This window comes from Gossypium hirsutum, chromosome A11 (genome assembly GCF_007990345.1).
Source record: "Gossypium hirsutum isolate 1008001.06 chromosome A11, Gossypium_hirsutum_v2.1, whole genome shotgun sequence".
NCBI lineage: Eukaryota > Viridiplantae > Streptophyta > Magnoliopsida > Malvales > Malvaceae > Gossypium > Gossypium hirsutum.
The window spans coordinates 98,604,246-98,615,420 of NC_053434.1; the positions used below are offsets into that span (position 1 = coordinate 98,604,246).

At 37.1% G+C, this 11,175-nt stretch overlaps 1 protein-coding gene across 2 annotated transcripts; it reads right to left on the reverse strand.

Annotated features, from left to right (window-relative positions):
• Positions 1-6,288: 6,288 nt before the first annotated feature.
• LOC107941996 (leucine--tRNA ligase, cytoplasmic) lies at positions 6,289-10,319 on the reverse strand. Of its 2 annotated transcripts, none has more exons than XM_016875634.2 (3): positions 10,093-10,319; positions 6,723-10,001; positions 6,289-6,593 (listed from the first exon to the last, which is right to left on the reverse strand). In XM_016875634.2, exons 2-3 carry the CDS (start codon positions 9,980-9,982, stop codon positions 6,590-6,592), a joined length of 3,264 nt encoding a protein of 1,087 aa, XP_016731123.1. In that variant the 5' UTR covers positions 9,983-10,001; positions 10,093-10,319; the 3' UTR covers positions 6,289-6,589. The 2 variants fall into 2 exon arrangements, with proteins under 2 accessions (XP_016731123.1, XP_016731124.1); XM_016875635.2 differs by having other exon boundaries at positions 10,103-10,281.
• Positions 10,320-11,175: the final 856 nt, after the last annotated feature.

Here is an 11,175-nt window from a genome sequence, read left to right on the forward strand (position 1 = left end):
GATAGACTTGATTTTTCGCTAAATGAATAGCGCTCTGACTGTCACAATATAAACTTATGTGACTTTGAACAACTCCTAAGTCTTTCAATAATCCATTAAGCCAAATAGCCTCCTTAACAGCTTCTGTAACTGCCATATATTTTGCCTCTGTAGTAGACATAGCTACTGTAGACTGTAAGGTAGACTTCCAACTCACTGGGGCTTTCGCAAGAGTAAACAGATACGCCGTAGTTGAACGACGTTTATCTAAATCACCAGCAAAGTTGGAATCAACATATCCAACTACAAACTGACCAAGTGCTTCATCCTGTTCAAAAATTAAACCAACATCTACGGTTTTTCGAAGATACCGTAGAATCCATTTCACTGCTTGCCAATGTCCTTTTCCAGGATCATGCATATACCTGCTCACAACTCCAACAACTTGTGAAATGTCAGGCCGCGTACACACCATAGCATACATCAAACTCCCAACTGCATTAGCATATGGGACTTTTGCCATATATTCTCTTTCTTCTTCAGTTTTCGGAGATAATTGAGCACTAAGTTTCAAATGAGAAGCAAGTGGGGTACTTACATGTTTTGTGTTTTCATTTACACCAAAACATTGTAATACCTTTTTCAGATATTACTTCTGATTCAAACAAAGCTTGCCTCTCTGTCTATCTCTACTTATCTCCATGCCGAGAATCTTTTTGGCCTCACCTAGATCTTTCATCTCGAACTCTTGATTCAACTGAGCCTTCAGCTTATCTATCTCTTTTTGGCTCTTCGAAGCGATTAACATATCATCAACATACAAGAGTAGATAAATGAAAGATCCGTCATGCAGCTTCTGCAAATACACACAATTGTCATATTTGCTTCTTGTGTACTTCTGCCTTCCCATAAAGCTATCAAATCGCTTGTACCACTGCCTCGGGGATTGCTTCAATCCATATAGTGATTTGTTCAGCTTACAAACCCAATTTCTACCACCAGCATCTGTGTATCCTTCGGGCTGAGTCATATAGATCTCCTCTTCTAACTCACCATGCAAGAAAGCCGTCTTAACATCAAGTTGAGCTAGCTCCAAATTCAACTGTGCTACCAAGGCCAACAAAATTCTAATGGAGGAATGCTTCACAACAGGGGAAAATACATCATTGTAGTCAATTCCCTCCTTCTGAGCGTAGACTTTAGCTACCAATCTTGCCTTGTAGCGAATATCCTTCTTGCTAGGAGATCCATCTTTCTTTGCGAATACCCACTTGCATCCGATTGCCCTTTTACCTTTCGGTAATTGCGCCAACTCCCAAGTATTGTTCTTCCGGAGAGACTGCATTTCTTCATCCATGGTGCTTTTCCATTTATCACTTTCTAAGCTTTGCATTGCTTCTTGATAAGTGATAGGAATATCATCAACAACGGGAAGGGCGTAGGCCACCATATCAGTAAATCGAGCAGGTTTACGAATTTCTCTCCGTGGCCTTGCAACTGCAACTGGTTCTGGTGTACTTAGTGGTTCTTGGGTCAGAACTTCTTCAACCTCTAATTCCTCCATTGTGGCTGGAGAATTAGACTTATTAACTGGGCAAATCTCCATCTGCTCAAACTCCACCTGTTTTGGAGTACACTCCACCTGCTGTGGAGTATTGCTCGTCTGAATATCTTTATCTGCTACCTTTTTCAATGTGGCAGATTCATCAAAGGTAACATCTCTGCTACAGATCATTTTCTTTGTGCTTAAGCACCAAAGACGAAATCCCTTCACTCCAGAAGTGATTCCCATAAAGAGAGCTTTCTTTACCCTCGGATCTAACTTTGACTCCTTCACATGGTAATATGCAGTGGATCCAAACACATGTAAGGAATCATAATCTGTAGCCGGTTTTCCAGACCATACCTCTATAGGAGTTTTTCTTTCTAATGCAGATGATGGCAAACGATTAATAAGATGACCAGTGTATGTCACAGCCTCAGCCCAAAATTGCTTGCCCAACCCAGTATTGGACAACATACATCGAACTTTCTCTAGCAATGTTCGATTCATACGCTCTGCCAATCCATTCTGCTGTGGTGTATCCCTAACTGTGAAGTGTCGAACAATACCATACTCTTGGCACACATCGAAGAACGGATCACTTTTATATTCCCCTCCATTGTCCGTCCTAAGCCGCTTGATTTTCTTGCCAGTCTGGTTTCCGATCATAGTTTTCCATTTAAGAAAAACTCTAAGCACTTCATCCTTAGTTCTCATGGTATACACCCAAACTCTTCTGGAAAAGTCATCAACAAAAGTAACAAAGTAGTGTTTTCCTCCCAATGAAGGTGTCTTGGAAGGCCCCCACACATCTGAGTGAACATATTCCAAAATACCTTTTGTATTATGGATAGCAGTACCGAATTTCACTCTCTTTTGCTTTCCCAGAACACAATGCTCGCAAAATTTTAATTTGTAAGCCTTTGCACCTTTCAACAATCCTTGCTTTGCCAGAATTTGTAAGGATTTTTCGCTGGCATGTCCCAACTTCATATGCCACAACTGCATTGAGTCCAATTCTTTGTTACCGGAAGCTGTAGCGACTGCTCCAATAACTGTACTACCTTGGTAGTAATACAAGTTATTTTTCCTGATGCCCTTCAATATCACAAGTGCGCCAGATGTCACTTTCAAAATCCCATCTCTGGTTGATCCATCTTGATTCTTTAATTGGATTGGACCTATCCCAACAGTTTTACAGGCATTGTCATTGCCCATATAAACAACTCATCCATTTAGTTCTACTAAATCAGAGAACCACTCCCGGTTAGGGGACATATGATAGGTACAACCCGAATCCAATATCCACTCATCTGAATGGAACGACGATGATGATGCAACCAGTGATAGTTCAGAGTCACTAGTATCATGCTTAGCAACACAAGCATCTACAACAGCTTTTCCCTTATTCTTCAGCTTTGGACAATTTTTCTTCCAGTGGCCTTTCTTATGACAAAAAGCACATTCATCTTTCCCGAGTCTGGACTTTGACTTTGATCTCCCCTTTTGAGTTTTCTTCCGAGTGTATGAACGACCTCGGACTACTAAAGCTTCTGTATCTCTGATTGAGTTTTTCTGTTTGTCCTTCTTTCTCTGTTCATAACTGTATAAGGCCGCACAGACTTCGCTCAGAGATATATCACTCCTGCCATGAAGTAGAGTAGTTTCTAGGAACTCAAACTCCTCAGGAAGTGACCCCAACAGCATCAAAGCCAAATCTTCATCTTTGAATGTCTCATCCATATTCAGGAAATCAGTGACTAACTGATTAAATTTGGTGATGTGATCATTCATTGTGGTACTTGGGACGTATGTGAAGCGAAACAGTCTTTTCTTCAAGTGGAGCTTATTTTGACTGTTTTTCTTCAAAAAATTTTCTTCAAGTGCCACCCACAACTTATTTGCAGAAGTCTCCTTTGAAAAAGCATACCTCTGCTCTCGAGAAAGGCATGATCGAATTGTGCCACATGCCAACCGATTGATCGCCTTCCAATCTTTCTCCTGTACATCATCTGGTTTCTCTTCATCAATGGCAATGTCTAGACCCTGCTGAAAAAGGGCATCTAGAACCTCACTTTGCCACATACCAAAATGGCCCGTGCCATCAAAGATCTTCACGGCCAATCTTGCATTTGCAATTGTCGGTCTTGTCCACATGGACGATGTTGAAGCTCCTACACCGACCGTTTTCTCCATAATCTTTCAATATACCTAAGGAAATCTTTTCTGATGTGGAAGATCAGTTTAAACTGCAACCACAGAGCATACTACGGTTAACCTTCGGCTCTGATACCACTTGTTGTTCCAATAGGGTCGGAAGCGTGTAAATTATTGTACTAAAAAATCACACAAAGTTCAATTCCCAGGGAAGAGAGGTGGATCACATGGATCTCTTAAATACCAAGTCTTTCCTTAGTCAGAATATCCATTCTATAGTAATTTAATAGCACAATTAAATACTACTATTATACCCTCAAATATTGAAAGAAAAATAGGACAAGAAAGAACACAAGAGTTTTAACGAGGTTCGGTAAATTATACCTACGTCCTCGGGCATTAACACCAGATGATAACTTTACTATCTTCAAAATATTACAAACAAATAGAATTCCTTGAGAATTCTCAAATGGGAGAAGAGAGAAAACTAAGAGAGAGATTGGTTGGGATGAATTGAAATGAGAAATGAGAAGGGCTATTTATAGTTGAGGTTTAAGGACCAAACAATAAATAGCCCATTATCTCAAGGACCAAAAAAAAATTATCCCATGCCACTTTTTCAAAGTCAACTTTAGGGTGCTGAACTTGCACCACTTTGTATTATTTGCCATTAATGTTGTCTCCCATTAGTGTTAACAACTACTACCTCCTTAATCACTAAATCTAATTTACTAATCTTTCTTTTCATAATTTAATTAAAAGTATTCATTAAATTATTTTAAAAATTTTATTTAATTCGCTAAACTATTCAAAATTCTTTATTTAAATTACTTATTGGGTTTTTTTGGGTTTTATTTTTAAAAAAATCACTGAGTACTAAGTGACAATTCAATTGCCGGTACAATGGACTAATATCTATTGACAAGTAGAATAACATACTTTCGAATAAAAAAACATACATTAGATTCAACTCGATTTAACGGTCAGTATCAAAAATTAGAAAAAAATTGTTTAAATTTTAATTCGTAGATTGTCACATCCAAAGTTGTTTAATGGAAAACAAAATTGTAAAAAAAAATTAATTGGTGCAAGTACTACGAACAAAAAAAATTATTTAATATTAATTTTATCAACCCAATAACTTAAATAAAACTTTTGAAGAGTTTAACGATTAAATTTTAACTTTTTTAATTAAATGATCAAAATAAAAACTTACCTATAATGATACTTCAATTTAATATCTTTATTTTTAATTTTTAAAATTTAATTCATTTATTAATTAAAGTGGCATTATTTTTTTTTTCGAAGGTCATGCAAGCAAAAATGAACAAGTACCGAAATTCACTCCATTCTCTAGACCAGTGCTGCAAATAAATATGGATTTAGAAGCGAAAACATCATATTTAACGATTTTCTTTGCTTATTTAAGCGGGTTTAGTAACAATAAAAACTCATTTTCGAAATTATTTACGGAAATAGGTCATTTCTAAAAATAATAATCGGTATAGATTGAAAACTTAAAAACACGCTGACTTGAACTTGTTTTCAAGGGATAATTCAGAAAAACACTTTCACGTTAACACTTTTTTTCTTGTGTCAAGCAAAAGCGCTCTGACATGAACGCATTTTACTAAGAACTGCTGACGAGGACGTACTTTTGGCTGTGTTTTCCCCCAACGGCCAGAAAAAAAAAAGTATAAAAACCCCATCCATTTTTCCACACAAAATTTATTATTCTTCCAAATTTCTCTCAAAATTTTCAAAAAAAAGCTCTCAAAGTTCTCTAAATCTTTTATTTGTCTGAATTATTAATAATTTTTTATAATTTTTAAAAAATTTAATCTTGTTAATAATGACCCGACAATTAATTCATCTGTATAATAAACATATTTTCGTTGACCAAATTAAAATGATAAGAGTTAATTTCATTTTTTTAATATTATTTAATTTTTTATTTAATTTTTATAATTTAATTAAATCTTAAACCCTAATCAAACCCAAAAACCCTAAACCTAAGCCGTAATTAGCAAATAATCCACTGAAACATGAAAGCATTTTTCTAAGTTATCTCTTCAAAGCTCTCTAAATTTTTTATTTTTGTCTGAATTATTTTTTTATAATTTTTAAGAAATTTGATCGTGTTAACAATGACTCGACAATTAATTTATCTGTATGATAAATATATTTTCGTCGACTAAATGAAAATGATAAGGGTTAATTTCATTTTTTTTAATTTCAATTTTATAATTTAATTAAACCCTAAACCCTAATCAAACCCAAGAGACCTAAACCTAAGCCCTAATTAGCAAATAATTCACTAAAGGTTACACGGCCAAAAGCGTATCCACATCAAAACGCTTTTGCCTGACACAAAAAAAAAAACATTGATGTAGAAACGTTTTTTTAAATTATCCCTTAAAAGCACGTCCACATCAGCACATTTTTTAATTTTCATTCCATACCAATTATTATTTTTAAAAACGGCCTATTTCCAAAAATAAATTAAGAAATGGGCCTTTATTGGTATTAAGCCCTATTTAAGCTTCCATACATGTAATTCAAAAAGTGGAAAAGCGCAAGAAATACTATCCCGATCCAAACACACAGGGTAAAGGAAGAACCACTAACATTCAATCAACTGAAATATAATCTGTTCTTTTACTTGCTTTTAAAACATCATCACTGTAAAAAGAAAATAAATAACAAAACTGGATAAAAAAGATCAAAAGAACCAAAAAAAAATAAAGGAGGCAAATACATAGTTCGGTAAAGGCAGATATATAGAACTGGAATTACAACCAATGAGAGAGTTAAATAAATATCTGATCCAGATAGCAGGAAAATGTTTCAACTTCAATGACAAGTGCTGCTTGAGAGCATTAGGATGCAACATTTCTGGAACACATTTGCTTACCTGCATATAGCAATAAACTCCAGTTTTCATTCAAGTGACCATTTGTTGCTAAAATACCAACTACATAATATAGATGCAGAGAAACACATGACTAAGTTGAGAAAAACAATGCATGCTAAAATGACTCACCTTGGCAAGAAGATTGCAGTTGGATTTCCAGGGGATGGAGGATTCTGGTTTAGCAGGGATGCATGTGTACCAGCTTTAGCACTAGCATCAGAGTCAGTGAATGACAGTACTTCTACCTCTTCAAGACCAACTTGTCTTTTGATCAAGTCCAAGTTCTCTTTGAGGACGTCAATCTCTCCAAAGGGAAGTTTCAAATCCAGAGCTTGGACACCAATTTTAATAGCCTCATCCTTCTTGAACCTCAAGAATGGCATACATTGTTTCTGGATCTTTTTGAAGTCTGCTGCCTGACCAACAGTGCTCTCCTGTAATGCTTTCATTATCTCCCCATCTGATGCAAAAGTTCGGGCATTACTGTCAAACTTGCTTTGGAGAATCTGCAAACACTCTGCTTGCCATCCTTCGAATTTCTCATTCACATAGATTAGGCCTTTTAACTTGTCCTCAGATAGTGATGTAACTGGAGCCCCTTTCTTATTAGATTTCTTTGAGCCCAAAATCTGCTTATTCAGCAGCTTTCTCATCAACACAATGGAATCCTGCAGATACTTATTGGCACTCTTGAGTTTAAGATCTGGAGAACCAGCTGATGGCCAGCCAGCTTTTATCACAAAGCCATCCTTCTTCAGAAGCTCTCTCCAAACAAACTCCGCATAGTGAGGGCAGACTGGAGTGATAAGCCTAGTCTGCACATCCATAAAACGCCATACAAGGTCACGGTTCATGCCCCCGCTGCCACAAGAGAACCTATACTCATCCCTCGCAGTTTGAAGATCATAAAAGCCAGTTTTGAGAGCCTCTCGAAACATGTAATCTCGATAATTCTTCTCAGTCATCTTGACGGCGATGTTTATCTCATTTTCAAAAACCCGATCAGCATAGGTAGATGGAGGACCTGTCCTCAACGACGATTCCGCAGCCAGAATCTCTTCCATCCATGCAATCTCTTTTGTAAGGCGCAAAATTGCAGTATTGGCCGTCTCAAACACAAAGTTTGCATCATCCACGCCATCCCCAGCATCAGCTAGAGAGAATCTAGTAGCATCAGCAGAGAATTCCTCAATTGCCTGGCGCAATGTCCTGAAATTTCCAGTAGACTTGGACATCTTCTCTGAATTGAGCATAATATGTCCATTGCACCTGAATCCACGAGGCCAATGATCTTTGGACATGATTGCTGTGTGGTTGTAGATACAAAATGTCAAATGGTTCTGGATAAGGTCCTTTCCAGACACTCGTAGATCGAAAGGGTACCAGTATTCAAATTCCTGCTTCATCTTATTAAGAGTAGCAGCTGGGATATTTGAAGATTTGGGATAGGGACCACCACAGAAGAGAAATTCCCATACCTCATCTGTCATCTGGGCAGGTTGAACCAGATCAGAACTTTTTCCATACATGTCCCCATTTTGTAAAAGATGAGCAACTGTGTAATAAGCCATGTAAATGGTTGAGTCAGATAATGACTCAACAAGGAATTCTTCATCCCAAGGAATGCGAGTCCCAAGGCCAAAGGATCGTGAGCAAGCCCATTGGTTCAGCCATCCTAACGTATGTTCAAAGCCATGACGTGTCTCATCAGAGTATAGATTCATATTGGATAAGCACTCCTCAGACAATTTTTTCCATTCTGGTTCCCCGTATGTGATGTACCATTGATCTGTAAGAGCCACAACACACTCATCACCAGACCTTGACATGACCTTCTTCTCAGGCTCACTATAAATTATTGCCTGGCCTGTCTCAATCAGTTTGGTCCTCAACAGTGGCTTAGCTTCCTGGACTCTTCTTCCAGCATATTCTCCAACAATCATAGTTCCCTCTGTAAAACCTCTCAAGTACACCAACCTCTTTGCCTCAGCAAGTTTGTCTTTCTCATTCTGACTTTTAATTTTAAGATCCAGACAAACCTTTTCAGCTGCCCTGTCTCCATACTCAGGGATGTCAATGATGGGTACAATCTCAAAAGGCAACACCCACTCATCTTTCACCCCAAACTTTGCCCGAAAAGCAGGTTTTGCTTTTAAATCTTGTAAGGCCATATAATCATCAGGAGCATCACTAGGAACACTGGTGACTATTCCGGTACCTTTGTCTGTTAGAATGGTCAACATCGGAAGAGCATATATGATTTCATTAAATGAGAGAGGAGGCTTTACTGGAAGCCCAATCAGGTCATAACCAGTCAGCTCAACCAAGCAACTAGGCTTCTCGGGGACAAGGGAGAGCTTCTGATAAGCAAGGTTGAGTGCTGCCCTCTCAGTCAGAATAAATACGTCAGTGTCATTGATTTCAAAGGCTCCATATTTCCCATCAGGCAATACCCAGCAATTTGTTTGCCCATACATGGTTTCAGGCCTCAATGTTGCAGCAGCCAAAAACACTTTTTTCCCTTCCAAAACACGCATTTTAGCCGGAAAAGGTGACACTACTTCCATTTTGATAATAGTATACTCTTGAGGCTGAACACCTTCACCAGTTGCCCTATCATGATCAGCACAAGGCTGACCGTCTAGAGGAGAATATATGGTATACCTCATATCTTTAACGATCTTACCCAGCGATTTCAACTTCCTCATCTGCCACTTAACAAAAGAATCAAAAAACGGATTCATATCCGTAGTCACAAACGACCTTCTCCAATCACAACCTAAGCCAAAGGCCTTAAGGTCTTCCACTGCCAATGGCGGAAAAAACTTCAACCATTCATATGGGTTTTGAAACTTGGATATCTCACTATCTGAAAGTCCAAAACTCCTCATAATTTCCCACTGAAAAATCTGTCCACTAGACTTAGACGCTGCTTTAGACTTTTTCCCTTTAAACTTATCAGGTACCACATTGGCACCCTCATTTCGGTCAGATTCTTCTTTTGGGTTAGGTTCCTCCTCTACAACCTCGTGAGGAAAAGCTGGTGGATTACCGAATTGTTGGATTTCTCTAGCAAGTTTATCAGCAGAAGCCTTAATTGGCATACCAGTACAGTGAAAAGCAAATGGCAATAACACATTCGCGCCTCTTAATCTATGGTAAGCAGCAGCAAACTCGAGTTTGGACAGAGAAAAGGCATGACCTAGATGTAAAAAACCATTCATATAAGGAAACGGAAAGTTCCCAAAGAATTTTTCACCTGGTTGAGGTGGTTTTTCAGCAGGTTCAGCCTTGAAAACATCTTTTTCATCCCACCAAACTCTAACCTTTGACTCGATTTCAAGTAGTTTGTCTCTCCTTGCAAAGCTCTTGCCTCCCTCTGTTGCCATCTCGTGAAACCGATGGAATCTGTAAAAAGACCAAAACAAAACCTCCAATTCATAAAAACGAAATAAATAACAAAATGGAAAAGCAAGAATCTTTGATAAAGAAAGTGTGCCTGAGTTTACTGAGGAAGATGGCGTTAAGCCTACGGGCGGGCTGAGATCGAATTATCTTGGCGGCGGAAAACAAGAAATAAGTGGAGATGAGAAGATAAAAGAGGAAATATCAAGACTGAGTTGAATCACTATTCACTTTATATACAAACCAGGGTTAGTTTCTCATTTGTTTCCTACAGTTTTTTAGGGTTTAAAACTAAAACAGCCTCATCCAACCCGACCCGATCTAACAAGTAAGATGTAGTTTAGTTTGTTGAAATGTAATGAACGAGGAATAGATTGAAAATTTTTATTTAATAACTATAAAAATACAATTCGCTAAACATACGAATAATTATAAATATATTACTCTTTATCAAATGTTAAAGATACGAAAATTCTCTCTTCTATTTACAAGAATAAAAGGTGTACTAGATTATTTCAAATACAAAAACAACTTACTATTCAACTTTAATAATCTATATTAAACAATTTTTGATGATTTTACATTATAGAATTTCGATAAAATATGTTTAATATTTCACAATTTAACATGTTTATTGTCTCTAAGTAGACTTGTTCATGGGTTGAGTCACCGAGCTTGGCCTGAATGTCTGCCCAAAAAGTAAGAGGGTTTGAGTAAAAATATAAACAAAAAAAATGGGTTTGGACAAAAAAATTAGGCCCGTTTAGAAAACAAGTCGGGCTTCAAGTAAAGCTTTTTTGGCCCGAGCCCGGCCCGAATATACAAAAAACTATTATTTTCTTACTTTTTTATTGTTTTCTTCTTTTTATAATCTATTTTGCTACTATTTCACTATATATTGATACTATTTTGTTGTTATTATTTGAATATTGTATAATTATTATTTTATTATTAATTTTATTATTATTTTAGAGGCATTTGATTATTAAGTTGCACTTACCTTATATACCTTATATATATATATATTTAAAAAAATTAATATGGGTGGATCAGACCAGACCCGAATCTAGCAAAATGGGCCTAAAATTTTGGTTGAGCCCAACCCATGAACACCTCCATCTTTAAGGTTTAAACTTGTGTCTCCTTTTGGGAATATAATGTGCCCACTTGATTATTA